General features: G+C 41.0%; 6 protein-coding genes across 9 annotated transcripts; 4 read left to right on the top strand and 2 right to left on the bottom strand.

The window, feature by feature from the left end:
• Positions 1 to 74: 74 nt before the first annotated feature.
• Positions 75 to 1,823, top strand: LOC108112300. Its single transcript, XM_017222126.1, has 2 exons — positions 75 to 575; positions 887 to 1,823. Exons 1-2 carry the CDS (start codon positions 150 to 152, stop codon positions 1,217 to 1,219), a joined length of 759 nt encoding a protein of 252 aa, XP_017077615.1. The 5' UTR covers positions 75 to 149; the 3' UTR covers positions 1,220 to 1,823.
• A 1,020-nt stretch (positions 1,824 to 2,843) lies between these two features.
• Positions 2,844 to 4,229, top strand: LOC108112197 (caltractin-like). Its single transcript, XM_017222011.1, has 2 exons — positions 2,844 to 3,082; positions 3,145 to 4,229. The coding sequence occupies exon 2, from the start codon at positions 3,166 to 3,168 to the stop codon at positions 3,718 to 3,720; it is 555 nt and encodes a 184-aa protein (XP_017077500.1). The 5' UTR covers positions 2,844 to 3,082; positions 3,145 to 3,165; the 3' UTR covers positions 3,721 to 4,229.
• Positions 4,230 to 4,885: 656 nt separating this feature from the next.
• LOC108113022 (lysosomal aspartic protease) lies at positions 4,886 to 6,344 on the top strand. Its single transcript, XM_017223450.2, has 2 exons — positions 4,886 to 5,912; positions 5,982 to 6,344. The coding sequence occupies exons 1-2, from the start codon at positions 4,995 to 4,997 to the stop codon at positions 6,240 to 6,242; spliced, it is 1,179 nt and encodes a 392-aa protein (XP_017078939.1). The 5' UTR covers positions 4,886 to 4,994; the 3' UTR covers positions 6,243 to 6,344.
• Positions 6,345 to 7,643: 1,299 nt separating this feature from the next.
• LOC108113021 ((Lyso)-N-acylphosphatidylethanolamine lipase) lies at positions 7,644 to 9,874 on the bottom strand. Of its 2 annotated transcripts, none has more exons than XM_017223448.2 (2): positions 9,403 to 9,874; positions 7,644 to 9,130 (listed from the first exon to the last, which is right to left on the bottom strand). In XM_017223448.2, the coding sequence occupies exons 1-2, from the start codon at positions 9,541 to 9,543 to the stop codon at positions 7,901 to 7,903; spliced, it is 1,371 nt and encodes a 456-aa protein (XP_017078937.1). In that variant the 5' UTR covers positions 9,544 to 9,874; the 3' UTR covers positions 7,644 to 7,900. The 2 variants fall into 2 exon arrangements, with proteins under 2 accessions (XP_017078937.1, XP_017078938.1); XM_017223449.2 differs by having other exon boundaries at positions 9,710 to 9,874.
• Positions 9,875 to 10,213: 339 nt separating this feature from the next.
• On the top strand, positions 10,214 to 12,646 carry LOC108113065 (tubulin--tyrosine ligase-like protein 12). The gene has a single exon (XM_017223501.1). It carries the CDS (start codon positions 10,729 to 10,731, stop codon positions 12,607 to 12,609), a length of 1,881 nt encoding a protein of 626 aa, XP_017078990.1. The 5' UTR covers positions 10,214 to 10,728; the 3' UTR covers positions 12,610 to 12,646.
• On the bottom strand, positions 12,632 to 17,426 carry LOC108113066 (activin receptor type-1). 3 transcript variants are annotated; one of them, XM_017223502.1, is made up of 8 exons: positions 17,340 to 17,426; positions 16,754 to 16,877; positions 16,610 to 16,645; positions 15,146 to 15,221; positions 14,427 to 15,085; positions 13,788 to 14,198; positions 13,507 to 13,732; positions 12,632 to 13,447 (listed from the first exon to the last, which is right to left on the bottom strand). In XM_017223502.1, the coding sequence occupies exons 1-8, from the start codon at positions 17,398 to 17,400 to the stop codon at positions 13,298 to 13,300; spliced, it is 1,743 nt and encodes a 580-aa protein (XP_017078991.1). In that variant the 5' UTR covers positions 17,401 to 17,426; the 3' UTR covers positions 12,632 to 13,297. The 3 variants fall into 3 exon arrangements, with proteins under 3 accessions (XP_017078991.1, XP_017078993.1, XP_017078992.1); XM_017223504.1 differs by lacking the exon at positions 17,340 to 17,426 and adding an exon at positions 17,017 to 17,298; XM_017223503.1 differs by lacking the exon at positions 16,610 to 16,645.
• Between the last annotated feature and the right edge of the window lie 48 nt (positions 17,427 to 17,474).

Here is a 17,474-nt window from a genome sequence, read left to right as displayed (position 1 = left end):
TGAGAATAGAATAACCTCTACGAATTCCAAAATAACGTTACTTGACATTCAGCAATTATCGGTTAAAGAAAAAAGACAACCCTGCAATCGCAAATTTGAACCGACGCTATTTCTTCGGAACTTGAAACTTATTTAATTTTGTAAAGCAAATGGATGAGTCAGTGAGCGAATCAGAGTTTATTGGCAATATCGAACGGACTGTCCGATCCACGCTTATGCGAGGAGATGGACAATCGATTCATAGGGAGTTGATCGACTACGCAACAGCCTCGTGCAGAATGTTTTACATACAGGACGCTTCTGCCTGGCAGGAATGGTCAACGAATGTCGAAGCTTTCCAGGATATCTCAGCTCAGGAAGCTTGTAATATATTCTTGACTGAGGTTTTGCCACAACTGGACACATATCAGGTTCCGGACACGATGAAGAAACGCTTTAAGCTCCTGGACCTGCATCCCTTCTTCCGGCGCGTTGACCAAGGTTATCAATATACTCCAGATTGTGACCTAGCCGATAGATTCGTCCTACATCACCACCAAGACTTCCTTCTAACTAACGATGTTCAGAAAACCAGGGTAAGTACATTTTTACATACAGTGGATCATATTAACATTCGGTTTTTTATTTGTATATATAAGGAATTTAAAATTAAAATTGAAATCAATTAAAAACGATAAACATGTTAGTTTCAAACATATTCTTTTCCTTTGAAGTTGAAAAAATAGAAAAATTAATGTGATTCACTATGTACATATGTATGTTAATATATTCCTGATAATACTTTCATAATATAATAAATAATTTATTTGAACCAGAACCACTTCGAGCCCTATTAAAGTCATTGCAAAAAGCTCTTAAATAAATTATCTATCATACCTTTTTATAGGAAATCGAGTCTGCAAAAAGATGTCAAACTGTGCTTTTAGACAAAGAAGAAATGGAGCAGCAGACGTGTGTTGGATACAGAAGCAAAGTCAGTCTGGAATCTGCGGTTCTGTTCTCGGTATTGTTGTCCTCCGATATGGAACTTTCCATTGCACAGATGCTCGATCTAGATGAGATTCACCAGCGATTGCGACGCGCCAAACAATCTTTTGAGGATACTGCCAGACTAAGTCCTTACCGTAATAACATTGATGACCTAATATTCAACGTAGATTGCTTTGCTAAGGTGAAATCTAAAATTTGTCAAGCAATGAGCGACTGTAAGAAATATTAAGCAACAAGTGTTTGCTTTACAGTCACAGTAAAATATTGAATTTTGGTATCATTCTGTATCGACTTCTGAAATATCGACTTTTTAAATATTGTACAATGAGTGTTTTAGTAACATATAACTTTTTATTTTACTTGTCCTTGAAGTTACAAATTTATTTAAATAGATAAGATTAACTGTAATTTAAAATAGTGCGGATTATATGAGTTTTTGAGTTTGCAGAGAGATATCTGACTCTGAACATTACTGTGAAGTCTTGTCTTACATGGAAAAGTATTGCCCTAATTCAAATAATGAATGCGAATTTGTTAACGCAAAATTTTTAATGTTTATCTGTTTTTTTATTTGTTCTGTGCTCATAATTTATGAACAACATTTAACAGGAATATTCTCTGTTCCATCTCTTCTTTCGGACTAGAATCACTGGATTGTTTTGTACGATTTTAATCTGCCAGATATCTCTCAATTCCGACGGTTTTATTTGCCGCAAAACATTAATATGTTTTTAATCTCTTTTTCCAACAAAACATTCCCTCTCCAAATTATGAAAAGTAATTGCTATTAATTTTATTAAATCCGGTGTAAAAATAAATTTTCAGATAATAAATTTCAGTTTTTTGGTATTGTTCTCAGCGTGGCTCTTATCAGACTCTGAAATTATTTATTTATTGCTAAGGTTTTTCTGGCTACCAATATTACGGATTCTTGCGCAAACACAAGATATCCTTAAAAATAAAAAAGTTTGAACTGTTTGAACCAACCGTAAACACTATCTGGGAGGATTCATTTATTATTCTCCTCCCCCAAAAAGACAGTAAGTCTGATGTCAAGAAAAGGTATATATGTATAAATTTTCTTCATTTTCCAAAGCATTTGAGAACTTTACTTCTAATTTTCAACTCGCGGATATTACCTTACCACTACTACTACTTGAGTTGACATCGAATGTATACTTACATATCAGGGTCAGCTGAAATTCCATAGTCATATACATACATATATACATATGTAGTTTACAGTTAATAGAAAAAGTATTTCGGCTTTATTAAACCTTCGGCAAAAGAGTTTGAGATCCTTATACAACTAAGTTACTATAAGCTTTAATTTTCTGACGTTCAAGAAGTTATACATACTTAATCGTGGAAAACTTTAGACAGATATATGTTCATACTTGAATAATATATAAGTTCCAATGAACAATTAAAAATTCTTGCGCCGAATTTTTAACAATATCAATAACAGGCAAATTTGAATATGTTGCTGGAGGAACCTCCTTTCGCATCCTGTTATAAGCCTTTTATATCGTATACAGTGCAACTCCAAGGTAAACTAAATATATGTATATTAATTAATAAATTTTAAAATAATTAATAATAAAATATTGATATTGCCCCAAAACTCATAATTCTTTCTTTTGAGACCAATTTCAACATTTTGTTTGAATCGTTCGGCGTCTCTTTTATAATATTCCTTTATAGGAAGAGCTTTGGTTAAGCACTTATCTAATCAGTTATTGCCGCCTTAGTAAAACCTTTTCAAAATACTTTTAAAGGAATACGAAAAACTAATATACCAACCCCAAGCTAACGCGCATGACGGTTTTCTTTTGTACTTACCTGCGGTCACATTGGTCCAATAGTTTAATGTTTTCCATTCAGGCGGGTGTAATGGAAACTGAATTTTAAGCGGAGAACTTAGACAAGTCAACATATGGCCAATCAACGAAAGAAAATCAATTTTTATGTTGCCATTAGTAACAGGGCGAGGTTTTAAAGGTCAATAGAATTATTGTTAACAAACGAGCAAGGACCACCCAGCAAATCAACTTAGTAATCATTGCCAACATCTGCTAAAGTTTGACTTTACGTGAGTTATGAAATTACCATAAGCCTATAAATAACTAAAAATATAATAAACTCTTTTAAAAGGAAACCTAATCAGTATCAGTCATGGAACCCACCTCAGATGTTTCCAGAGTTGTCAACGCTGCTACAGCCCCTGGCAATGCCAAACGGCCTACGCAACAGGGCCGGAAGAAGTCTGGACCCAAGTTCGAGCTGTCTGATGCGCAGAAATCTGACATCAAGGAGGCCTTTGATCTATTCGACAACGAATGCACAGGTTATATTGAGTCCAAGGAGCTCAAGGTAGCCATCAGAGCTTTGGGCTTTGAGCCGAAAAAGGAGGAGATCAAGAGGATGATCGCCGAGATCGATAAAGATTCCAGTGGTCGGATTTCGTTTAATGACTTCCAGCACCTGATGACCACGAAAATGGCTGAGAAGGATACTAAGGAGGAGATACTTAAAGCTTTTAGGCTTTTTGATGACGACGACACCGGAAAAATCTCCTTTAGAAATTTGAAACGGGTAGCCCGTGAACTGGGCGAAACTCTGACAGACGAGGAATTACGGGAGATGATCGACGAGGCCGACTTGGACAACGACGGGGAGGTCAACCAGGAAGAGTTTCTGCGAATTATGAAGAAGACTAGTTTGTATTAAAAGCTACACTTTTGGCTGCCGTAAAATGCTTTCTGCGTGTTCCCTGTCTACGTTAAATTTGTAAAATGTTTGCTTTTAGTAGAACGTTTTCTGAGTAGAGAACTCACAAAATAACGCACTGTGGAATATACATATGAAGTATGTGAGATTAAATATATATGGTAAAACTTGAAGTACTTAGGAAGTTGTAACACGTCGCACCTAGACAAACGTACCTAAACATTTAAAATCGACTTATTTTAACTGCAAAACCCGATACTTTAAAAACGTCATATTTCGATCATCATGCAATTTTGCACCCTCCGTTCTAAGGCATATTCCCAGAAAACCAAAGTTTTTTTCTATTGCCCATTTTTTTTATTTTTAAGTGGAACAAATATTTATTTAATAAAAATAAAATAATGCTTAAGTTCATCATCAGTAAAGTTTGATATGTAACACAATCTTCTAATTGTTAAAAATGTAAGGAAAAGAAAATGAATGAAATAAAAAGTATTATTTTAATGGCATAAGATAGTTTATAAATTTCGAGTAAGAAGTTCTATAAAATTGAAATAAACCAAAAAAGCAAGAAAAATCTTTTACATAAATCTATTTTATGTAATTTTATCAAATTACAGATATTCACCTTTTATAGGAGTTAGAGTGGGCGTGTACGAGACAAAAAGATAAACTTATGTAACTTCTATTTGAAGGTATTGTAAGATAAGGAAAGAATGATCTTTCTTTTCAGATTTTAAAAATTCCTGCAGGCTCTTGACTCTTGTAGACTGTTATTTGTAGGCAAATTTGATTTTATTTTGCCGGGCTTTGGTACTAATGCATAGCAGAAGCTAATCGGATTCTATCGATTTTTAACCTTAATTTAATCAAAGTAATTAAGGTGATTCACATCTTGATTTTTATTAATCCATATCACCTTAACCGATATGACAAATATATATTTATTTGTACGATAAAGTGATATGATAAATTAAAAAAGAAGTTTTAAGTACTTTGGTTAAAACATCTTGTTATTTCTAGAATGTGTAATATTTTAGGATATAAATTCCAATTTTATTTTAGCAAACAAATAATATTTTTAGAATAAACAGTTAACTTATAAATAATATAGTTTCCAGCCAATCTATCGATTTCCTGTATTCATAACTACGCGCCTGGTCAAATTTAGTACCTTATGTGTGCTGAATCATTTTCGCTGTCCCGCAATATTTAATTAACTGCAGTAATCATTGCATTTTTAGCCGTGAATCAAGTAAAACATTCAACCCAAAATGCAGAAGGTTCTACTGCTGCTGGTCGCCTTCCTGGCCGTGACCGTGGCTCAATCGAATCCACATGAGAAGCCCGGATTGCTGCGTGTGCCGCTCAAGAAATTCCAGTCGGCACGGCGCCACTTTGCCGATGTTGGCACGGAATTGCAACAATTGCGCATTAAGTACGGCGGTGGCGATGTTCCGGAACCGTTGTCCAACTACATGGATGCCCAGTACTATGGACCTATTGCCATTGGTTCGCCGCCGCAGAACTTCCGAGTGGTTTTCGACACCGGCTCCTCGAATCTTTGGGTCCCTTCTAAGAAGTGCCACCTGACGAACATAGCCTGCTTGATGCATAACAAGTATGATGCCACCAAGTCTAAGACCTACACCAAGAACGGCACTGAGTTTGCCATCCAATACGGCTCCGGCAGCTTGTCCGGTTATTTGTCCACGGATACGGTTTCAATTGCTGGCCTGGACATTAAGGATCAGACATTTGCCGAGGCGTTGAGTGAACCCGGTTTAGTCTTTGTGGCCGCCAAGTTCGATGGTATCTTGGGTCTGGGCTACAGCTCCATCTCCGTTGACAAGGTGAAGCCCCCGTTCTACGCCATGTACGAGCAGGGATTGATCTCAGCTCCGATATTTTCATTCTACCTGAACCGCAACCCCGCCTCCCCCGAGGGCGGTGAGATCATCTTCGGCGGTTCTGATCCCAACCATTATACAGGTGATTTCACTTATCTGCCTGTCACCCGTAAGGCCTACTGGCAGATTAAGATGGATTCCGCCTCCATTGGCGATCTGCAGCTGTGCAAGGGCGGTTGCCAGGTCATCGCTGACACGGGCACCTCGCTAATTGCGGCGCCCTTGGAGGAGGCCACCTCCATTAACCAAAAGATCGGTGGAACTCCCATCATCGGAGGACAGGTGAGTTCCGAGTTCTTAGATATATTATATAAAGTCATGTCCGAATATATATTTTGCATCCCCTTTTAGTATGTTGTTTCCTGTGATCTGATTCCCAACCTCCCGGTAATAAAGTTCGTGCTGGGCGGCAAGACCTTTGAGCTGGAGGGCAAGGACTACATCCTGCGAGTTGCCCAGATGGGTAAGACCATTTGCCTGTCCGGTTTCATGGGCATGGACATCCCCCCGCCAAATGGACCCTTGTGGATCCTGGGCGATGTATTCATTGGCAAATACTACACCGAGTTTGACATGGGCAACGATCGTGTTGGTTTCGCTGATGCCAAATAATCGAACAAAGAATGATATACTTAAAATTTTAAATTGTAAACATTATCGATCCCATTGGGCTTTCTTGGAAGAACCCACGGAATATAAATGTACTACCTATAACGTTTCTTTGTTTGATTTCGAGTTGTTTATGCCAAGTTTTTGCTTACTTATCGGCTGAATATATTTTGCTTGCTCCGCTTTTTGATAACGTACTATATTATGTATACATATGTGCAAATTGCATTTGTCATGATCACTGGCGAGGCTAAGTGAAAACGAATGTACATGTCTGTCTGCGGAGCTTTTTCCACTCAATTAATTTCTATAATGTATTTTTCTATACGACGATGTGTTCAAACAGAGCGAAGCTTGAATCAGCAAGTTGATAACAAATCCCAGAGATCAACGGCTTCCTCCGTTGTCATTTAATTAACACAACTCTACAAAGTTCAGAAAATTCCATTTAAAAGTCTTTTATAAATAATATTGGCTTTGTATGCATATACCGATCCTTTTTAGTTTAACAAATTATAAATTTAGCTGGCTAGGAAAAATTAATCATTTATGCATTTTTGTCTGATTGTTACAACAAGATCATGTTGGTTTTATGGTTATAGTGTTAAAAGATGCGACAACTATGAGTCATTTCTTTTTCTTTCATTCAAACTAAACTAAACTATTTATTAAAAAAAACTAATATGAAAAAAAGTTCCAGATGTTAGTTTAGTTAAATAAAACCATAAAAAAAAATTAGAAAGAAGAAAGAAGAAGAAACTTTTTAAAAAGTGTTATTTTTGTTGTTTTGACAGTATAGTAATCTATTATCACAATATATATGTATCTTTTTAACTACAATACCTTTGTGTTTACTGAATCATGGGTTCTTCCGGATCAATGATTGATGAAATCAGGCCGCCAGTATGGAGAACCGCTCCCGTTTTCACCTACATAATTCTATTGTTTTTGCTGAGCCTATCAGTTGCCAGCTACTTGAGCTACTCGAGATAGCCTTAGACCCAAACCGAAAGAATTGAAAACAACTGGCGCGTGTGGGTTCTTCCGGATCGATGTCAAGTCTGACGTATGTTTCAAACCCGTTGTATTCGTAGAGAACTTTTCGGCGGAGCACCTAATCCCACTATTGGCTGGGCAGGTTATCAATGGAACTCAATGCGCGTTGACAGTGCCCCTGAAGTGACCTTTGTACTCTGACTGAATCAGCAAAAGTGAACGATAGCCGCTGAAGTGGTATGCACTTAGTTGCCAGAACAATCCATGTAGTTGAACTTTTATAACTTATCTATTACGCTTTTCATAAGCTTTGTCTACTTAGGCCACTTGAAGAGTTATCACTGAAGTTCATGTAATCTCATATTAAAACCATAAATCGAGATTTGTAATAGAACATTTAAATTTAAGTGCTTTTGTAACAAATATATTTAAGCTATATAATGAACAGTATTTGTATAACTTGAAATCTCAAAAAATATAAATTAGAATGTGCCTGCTTGGCTTTATTCCAATTAGCCAAGATTGACTATACTATAGAGAGTAAAAATAACGGCTGAGTGGATAAGATGACCATTTAATACTAGGCAAAGACACTAAGCTAATAGATACATGCTGGCAGGCGAGCTGTGATTTGTTTGATTCTCCACGAGCCCCACTGCTCCTGCTCACTTCGGTTTGACATTGGCCGACAGTTCGTCACTGGTCGGCGTGGATGTGTCGGCCGCGGTGACGGCTTCAGGCACCGGTTGCACATCCGGCTGGACCTCTACGGTCTTCGCTGTGCTCAGGCTAGGTTCGCGCTCTTCATCGGATTCCGTGGTCTCGCCGATTAGCTGCAGGGGCGTGATCAGTTTGCCACCGGCCACCTTGTACATATCACAGGTCTCGTTCACGTAGCGGTTAAAGACGTCTGGCTTGTCGGCGTACACGTGGTGGCCGGCGCCCGTCACGATCTTGATGTCCACCATGTTGCTGCCGCGTTGCGACTTAATCTTCTCTCCCGACGAAGAATCAATCCACGATCGTGAACCGTAAATGAATGTGATGGGTATGTCGCTGCGGACGTCCTTTATGCGGTGGATCATGGGATGTTTGGCCCAGCCGAAGGATTGCATCATTGTGTGGAAGGCGGACTCACCACTGGGACTCTGAGCATTGCACTGGTGTATGTATTGCGGCAGCAGATTAATGTCCTCCTCGATGGTGCTCTGGAACTTACGCATAATATCTGGGCGAGTCTTTTGCACCACCCACTGACCAAAAGGTCCGGCGGCGCGCAGAGCCCACAGCGGATTGAGGGGGGTCAGAACTCTAGCTATGGCCCGCACCCAGAGCGGTATAGTTTTGCCGTTGGTCGAATCCGAGGGCTTCTCAGGAAAGCCCCAGGGATCTGCCAATATAAGATGTTTGACCCGCTCTGGGTACGAAAGGGCGTAGCTGGAGGCAATGAATCCGCCCATCGAGTGGCCCAGCAGAATCATGTCATTGATGTTCATCTCGCGGCGCCACTCTTCCACCGATTTAACAAATTGCTTTTCGCACACAAGCGCATCTTTTGCGAACAACGGTCGCGAGCTGCGCCCGAATCCGAGAATATCCATGGCGTAGACAGGCCGACCCTTAGCAAAGGCATCAAGGTTCATTACCCACAGGGCAATCCCAGCTCCTAAGCCATGAAGCAGTACGAGGGGTACCTCCTTGGACTCGGTGTTCATGCTGATAGTCCAGATTTTGTCCGCCTCGCCCACAGCCGGTCCAATATCTACGAAGAAGCCCCGGTAGGGCAACTTCACGTATGACAGTATCTTTTTCTCTACGGCGCGTAGCATGGTCGGTGAGCTGGATGTCCAGTTACACAACCATTTCCAGAGGAAGAATCCGTTGTTTCGGGGATCCTGTCGGCGAGAGGTGAAAGTGACGAGTGAATTTGTGCTGGGGCTAGGGTGTCAGAGTGTTGTGTGTTCGATGGGCACCTCTAGCCGCTGGCTATGTGATCCATGCCAGGTGTTCCGACCCGAAAATTACTTAACCAGCGGCTGTGAGTCAATTGCGCAGTTGATTGCAAAATGGGGCAAGGGAAACGGGGATATTTTTGTTAGGGATTTTCCGAAATTTCACAAGCCAGGGCCGACTACGATGTGAAACTGGACCTGGACCCCCTGCTTACCTCTAGGTCCATACCCTGTTTGGATCCCGATCCCTGCGAAACTGTGGGCAGCGGCAGGTTGGAAATAGAGGCGGAAGTAGAAGAAGAAGTGGGTGGCGGATCCACCACGCCGCTGCTCGCCAATGCCAGCGGTTCGCTCATTTCGCTCACGATCTTATCCGGGTCTCTCACTTCAGAATTTTTTGGGAAAAGTGTGCGGGGGGTCTTCTAATAACAATATTCCGCCACCATTTGCGCGCTACGTGCGTACCCGTCGAATGTCGAGAGTTTCATGAATATTGACACGAAAGTAAAATCTAATTTGTACCCCTTAGTACTGCCAAGTTGTGATGACTTTGAACTTCTGCTAATGCTCCGCGGGAAGTGCTTTGGTTTGGTCTGATTCGGGTTTCGTGTCGCAATTACATGTTATCTATTCTAATGGTGAAATACTTGTTGTATTGTTGTAGCTAATCTGGTGGGAAGAGCGACTAACAAATACAGACGTACAAAAACAAACCGAATGCGGTCACACCGTCAGCTGGGTTGCGCAGCTGTTCGCCGGCAGTGTTGGAGTAACGGTTGAAAGTTGACAGTGGCGTTGTTTTGGGGTGGCATAAAAGGGATCATTTTAATAAAATTTAGAAGTTACTTATTTATTTGTTGCTTTTAATTGTATAAATGTTTTTTATATTTTTTTTTTAATTTTCTCTTTATTAATTGATTTAACAATACTTCATATGTTTTAAGAATGTTGAACTATCACATGTATAATTTATACTATAAACTTGAAAGGTTTTATTAACTTTTTTTCAACAAACTGAACGAGAAGCAAACCTGAGGCCATCTTAGACTGTATTAAGACATATACATACATATATAAAATGCCCATTGTTTAAGAGAGTTTATTAAAAATCGCAGGACACCGGTTCTATATTTGATGAACAGAAGATTAAAAAATTATTTAAAATTAACATTACCATGTACACATGTATGTAGGTGCAATATTATTATATTTCCGGTGTAGCGACAAGTTTAAATCTATAACACTACAATACAATACTATTTCTTATAAACAATGTACATATGCATATCTGTACGTAATTATCAATCCATAGTGTCATATGAAACATTAAAGGTATTTTAATTTCCTTAATGCATTTACAACGTATGTTCAAACTTATACATAAATAAGAAACAGGAAATCAGAACCGCATCCTATAAATACACAGTTCTACCGCAGCTGGAGGCCCGGAAGAAGCAGAGCTACGCATCACTGGACCCCCGGCGTATACGGTCAGTTTAAAAGGGACGTGCTTCAAGAACATTTCTTATTGCGATCCCCACATGGACGGCATAAACAAGTATAACGAATTTGTAGCACTGCACAAGCCGCAGCTGGAATCCTCGGCGGTTCCAGTGCATTTTTGGCCAGCCCTTTACCGAAAGCTGTCCACGGACACCTTCGATGCCGGCGAGGCACTGCAGTTGATGCTGATTGACTACGACGATAATGATGATCAAAACCCTGCAGAGGACGACGACAGTCCCAATCCAGTGTTTGCACTGGGCGTGGCTCGGGAGCAGGGCCTAAAGGCTAGTGATCCTCAGGCTATCTATTTGGTAGATCACGCCTGGACATTCCGGCTAAACAATGCCCGGCGGCAATTAGAGCAGTATCCGCAATTGGCGGACCGTTTGTCAGCCATCACCGGTGTTGATCTGGAGTTAGAAGACCGGATCGACAAAATATTACACCGCCTGTGGAAGTATTGTCACGCCTACTCCATCGGCAGCGAGGGTCTGTCAGATGAGGAGAGGCAGCCCATTTGGTATGTGATGGACGAGGTAGGCTCGGCCGTGAACCACTCAGATGATCCTAATTTCCGCCTTGTGCCATTACTCTACTTGAACACGCAAACCACGTATAGTGTGATGTTCCCGATTCGAGACTGTGAGGTCGGGGACCAGGTCACCCGAGACGCGGTGGAATATGTGGCGAAGGAGGCGCCGCAGAGGAAAGCTCTGCTTTTACCCTGGCGCGATGCCGATCTCACGGATGAAAGCTTCTTGCAGGTAGAGCCACGCGCTGATTACTTCACCAGTGGTCACATCCCTGAGACTTATCCCAAAGATAATACTGATCCACTACCAGCCAGGTCACGTTGCGATCCCTTGAAGGTGTATGCTGAGTACGAGGTGGTGCGTCAGCATCTCACTTCGCCCGAGTTTATCCTGGTTAGTAACAAAGATGAAGCGGATGTCTTGTGGCTCACACATCACTTTAAGAACTTTGAGGAGTTTGCTAATCAGGCGCCTGGCAAGTTCATCAATCAGTTTCCCTTTGAGTACGTGATCACCATCAAGGATTTGCTCAGCATTGTTGGTCGACGGGCAGCCAAGGAGCACCACAACGAACTTACCCTGGAAACATATCCGAGTTGGCTTCCCACCACCTATAACTTGTCTACGGAATTAAAGGAGTTTGTTGCTTATTACCAAACGAGGGCAGCCAAAGGCCTCGACAATCACTGGATCATCAAGCCATGGAACTTAGCTCGTGGTCTAGACACTCACATCACGAACAACATTAAGCAAATCGTGCGACTGCCTGCCACTGGGCCAAAGATTGCCCAGAAGTACATCGAAAGGCCAATCCTCTTTAGTCGAGAGGAGCTGGAGGGCCGCGTCAAGTTCGATATTCGCTATGTCATACTCCTGAAAAGTGTTAAGCCTTTGAAAGCCTATGTGCACCGCAAGTTTTTCCTGCGTTTCGCCAATCATCCTTTCTCACTGGATCACTTTGATGACTACGAGAAGCACTACACGGTGATGAACTATCAGGAAGAGGCGCAGTTGCATCACGTGAAGTGCGACGACTTTCTGACCCTCTGGCAAGAGCAGTATCCAGAGAACAACTGGTCTAACATAGAACAGCAGATCTGTGAAATGCTGCACGAGGTTTTGAAGTGCGCAAGTCAAGCAGATCCTCCCTGTGGATTGGCACCTTGTTCGCAATCCCGAGCTCTGTATGCTGCTGACATTATGCTCCGATGGAAGGACAACAAGGAGAAGGTAATGGAGCCCCAGTTATTGGAAATCAACTGGACTCCCGATTGCAAACGCGCTTGCGACTATTATCCGGATTTTTTCAACGACATCTTCCGGCTGCTTTTTTTGGACGAGGAAAACGACGAGAGCTTTAGGTTGCTGACAGCGGAAAATTGACATAATAAATTAATAAACATAATTTCCTAATGCTTAATGCTTATTCGTGTATTTCATTTCGTTTAGACTATACAAAACTTAAATAGCTTGCCATTTGTACAATATACAAGTAGGTGTGTATGCTTCTAAGCGTGGGAACTAAGTGCTAAAGGCTTAACTAACTAGGAAAGCAAGTCAGTTGGTGGTGTGGCTTACGGTTCTATCATAGCTTGGACAAGTTCTAGAGTCAAGAATTTAGTGTAGAGTTCAAATAGTGAGCTTACAGTTAACGCGTTTACAATTCTCAATTGCAAATGGCACTTGATGAACGATGAACAATGGTAAAGAGTGAAATGATAACTATACAGGATGATATCCCATGAATATATATTAAAGTCAATGATAACTTTAACTTAAGGCAATTTCAAAGGCACCTCAGTCAAGCGAAGTTCACGTTGGAACGGAAACGATAAAGTCAATCCAAACATAATGTAAATATAAATATATAGTCTTCTATATATAAGCTGCTAAGGGTCTTGTTCTTGGCATAAATCTTCATTCAACACGCGGGATCTTGGCTTAACTTCGAATAATACATGTACGAACTAATAGTGTGGAAATGCAAGGGAAAATGTCAATGAATGAATCTTAAACTAGCTAGGTGGTACACCTAAAATAGTGCTTATAGCTATAGGCTCGACTACAACCACTAAACGCAGACTTCGTCAAAGTCCAGACGTATCTTCTCATCAGCGGAAGCTAGCTTATGTATAGTCTTTTTGATGCGCAGCGCTGGCAAGCGCACGTTGGGGTTTTGGTGCCAGCACTCTTTCATGAGCTTAGACATGCCAGCCAGTAACTACAGAATGGAAATAACTAGATTTAAAATTCAAATGTTTATAACCAAAATAGACTTACCGAATCTGAGCTCCAACGATTAGGAATGGATGGCCTGTAGTTGTCGATGCAGACCACCTTGCGCATATCCTCAAAGCTGGGATCCATCGGCACCACATCGTAAAAAGGCACCTTGTACTCCTCGGCAATGCCGCACGAAATAGTGCGGCGACAAACCTCCCATAGGACCAGTCCAAAAGCATAAATATCAGTACGGCGCAGCGCTTCAAAGCATTCCAAATCAATGCTGTAAGGAAACAGAGTTAAAAATATAATTCAGCGTACCCTTATTAAACACCCACCTCTCATCCAGAACTTCTGGAGCCATGTATCGCTTGGTGCCCACTTTAGGATTGTTACCTAAATCTAGTTGTCCTGTGACATGCGAATGGGTGACGGCCAATCCAAAATCTGCAATGACGCAGGATCCGTTCGATGTGACCAGTATATTCTTTGACTTCAAATCACGATGAGCCATCGCTGGCTTCCCTTGCTTGCCGAATATCTCTGTGTGCAGGTGCACTAATCCATTAGCTATGGATAGGCAAATCCATATCATGTCGTTGTGGCTCAGAGCGTTGCGATTCAGGTGATCAAAAAGAGAGCCCAGTGGGTAGTAATGTGTCATCAGCCAAAGTTGAGTGCACGAGTTGCGAGACGTCATGTCGGAACCGATGAAGCCGAGAATATTTTCATGGCGTAGCAAAATGGTGCTGAAAGATATAATAAGTTATTGATGATTCATAATGCAACAGGTAATGACGATTAGCTTTCAAGGTAGGTGAACGAAATACTCTACGTTGTGCCTTATTCGATGGGAATGAAACTCATAACATATTAGGTTAACAATTATTTGATTAAACAATAGAATTTAGAAAAATAAATTATTGAAAGTTTTCAAATTGTTGAATCACAAGATCTTTTAAAAAAAATGTACTCACCTGTAGATCTCGGTCTCGCGTTTCCATGATTCCTCATCGCGACTGAAGAATATCTTAACGGCAATGCTTTCACCGTGCCAGTGACCGCGCCATACCTCTCCGTACTTTCCTCGCCCAATGCATTCAATCAAAGTGACCTGTTTGGCTAGAGTTCGCTGCACTAACAGGGGCAGTCCGCTGCCCGATCCTGAGGTCACAGAGTGCTGGAGGTACTCCCTTAGCGTGCTGTCCCCAGCGCTAGTAGCCCGCAACAGCTCATCACTGACCAGATACGCTTCTGGATCCTGTTTAGTACGCGAGGCAGCCAGACGCTTGCGATGACTACGACGGATGAAAAAGATGGTGACTGCGCCCAGCAGCGCGATAACCAAAAAAGGACCAAGAATGGCAACAGACATCTTGCTTATATTACTGGTATCCGCCGTTATAACTGTCACGTCATTGCTGCCAAGCGGCAGGAGTTCCGGAAATTCCCCATCATTGCAATAGTCGCCGGCGCAGCATGCCACATTGACAAACATGGCCGTGTTGCGTTTGCTGGGCCCATTGATCTTCAGTGAGTTCTGTGTGCAGATCATATTCAGTTGGTCTGGCGAGGTGCTACAGCCGCGGGACTCGAGCACCTGGCCTTCGGCATTCCGGGTGCGCGATTTCCAACACTTTTAGAACGATAAGAGCGATTTAGAAATGAATAAGGATGTTTAAACTCATGACTTTACCTGAATGGCATTTTGACAGATGTGGGAAAGCTCATAGGGGTCCAGGCAGGGCGGCTCGCAGGAATAGCATTTGTACCTGTTTAAAAACGGAGACTCTAATAAGATTTCCAGAAAATACATTTGATAATAACATTTCTTTATATTAAAATCACAGTCATAAATATATGTTTATGTACCCTTATAGTTGGGCCATGATATTTTTAAGATTAAGTCGACCAATTTTGATGAAACTGAAATCTTTTACTGAATCCATAAAATATAATATAATTATAAAAAAAAACAAGAGGAAACGCTATAGTCGAGTGCCGCGACCATAAGATACCCGTTACCGTTTTACAAAATTTTAAAATATTATTTTGCTAGTGGAAATTCACAAGGCGCCACCTATTGTCAGAGGAAGTATGTTGAGTATGCTTATAGTGACGTCACTGCCCATGTGAGGCCTTATAACTTAATTTCTTTATAAATAGCGAAATAATGTTCCGATTTAAAAAATCTTTGGTAAATCGATAGGTATTAACAGAAATAAGTTACACAAGGTCAAACGAAGGCATTCATAATAATATTATAGACGCCACAGTTTTCCGCGGTTTGTGGGCGTCAGAGTAGGCGTGGCCGGATGCAACTTCGTGGAAAGTTGCAAAGGCATCTCCTAAATACGTGATCCAAAACAAAATTATGTAGCTCTTATAGTTTTTGAGATTTTTGCATTTTTGGTTGTTCAGGTTTTGTGGGCGTTAGAGTGGGCATGGCTTGATCGGAAAAAAACAATTCGCATTGGGAGCGTAATAGAAACCTATATGCTTAATCCGAACTTTCTATCTCTTATAGTTACCGAGATTTCAGCTTTTCTAGAAAATCCGAAAACCGTCTTTTGAGCCTTGTGGGCGTATGGGTGGGTGTGGCTGGATAGCAGTACCACTATAAGATGCGCTGCCATCTAATGATTATACTTTTTGAATTTCAACTTTCTAACTGCAATAGTTCCTGAGATTTCAGCAATTTTAGTTTTTTGCGATTTGTGGGCGTTAGAGTGGGCGTGGCAGGATGCTGTAATAAACTTGCGCTGTCCCGGAACCTCAAGAATCTTCATGCTTAATCTCAATTTTGTATCTGCTATAGTTCCTGAGATCTCAGCGTTCATACGGACGGACGGACGGACGGACGGACAGACGGACATGGCTCAATCGACTTCGCTATTGATCCTGATCAAGAATATATATACTTTATAGGGTCGCAAAAGCTTCCTTCTATCTGTTACATACTTTTCAACGAATCTAGTATACCCTTTTACTCTACGAGTAACGGGTATAATAAAAATCTCTCCTAAGAACAAAAATAAATTTAAAAAAAAAATTGAACAATCTGATAGCTTTCTAGAATTTTACATTTTGCAGTGATTCCGCGTGATTTTGATCACTTAAAAAGGAAACTACCTTCCTTCTTTATTTGCCAATGTTTTACCTTCTTTTCATTCGTCGCTTACTCTTAATGTGTCTCCTAATCAAGGATTAGCAGCATGGAATATGGGTTGTTAAAGAGGTTAGCAATACAGTGACTTTTCGATCAAAGCGGGGATTATTATCTAAAACTTTTAATCAAGATTACCTGGGATGCGTCTGTACAGAGTTCTGTGGCACGGCCGGTAGCTCTTTACCATTGAGATGGTAGGAGGAGGAGGGCTCCATGTCTAAATCCGGAATGTCCTCCCGCAAATGATCGCTGATTTCAGCTGAAAAACAACAAATGCACATTAAAGCATACATACATATGTACATGTGTACATCTATGCATGCAAAGCCCCAATACTACTACTACTACAACACACATAGAAACGCACACAGGCGCCCCAGCAAGTTCTGTATACACACACGAAACTTTGGTGTGCGTGGGTAAATCATTAAGAAAATGCACTTATGCTGCAAACGCCCACGACTTCCGTTTACATAATGTATATATGCTCCTCCAGTTGTGGTTTTCACTGATAAGTATCCTGAAAACACCTTTTCACACCGAGCCTTGCAAAATACGCAGCACAATTGGTCAGAACCGTAGCATATGAAAACAAATTCAAAACATTTGGCCACTTTTCAGTTTCGTTGTTGGGGCTCAAAAAGACTTTGCAGGCTGAGTTTTTCATATGAACTCTCTTTCGGAAACACTCAATAATTGTTTAACACTAATTAAAGCCCACCTCTGGCATTATTGTATAGTGAAAACGACAATAGAAAAACTAAAAATAAATTGGACTCCATTGCTCCATTCCGTTTCTAGAGTGCAGTGTGACCGGATCGAAATGAAAAGGAGAACGCAAGCACATACCAAAAAT

The sequence above is a fragment of the Drosophila eugracilis genome, unplaced genomic scaffold (assembly GCF_018153835.1).
Source record: "Drosophila eugracilis isolate 14026-0451.02 unplaced genomic scaffold, ASM1815383v1 contig_90, whole genome shotgun sequence".
Lineage (NCBI taxonomy): Eukaryota > Metazoa > Arthropoda > Insecta > Diptera > Drosophilidae > Drosophila > Drosophila eugracilis.
Note: the sequence above shows the minus strand (reverse complement) of the source record. Positions and strands in the feature narration are given on the sequence as shown.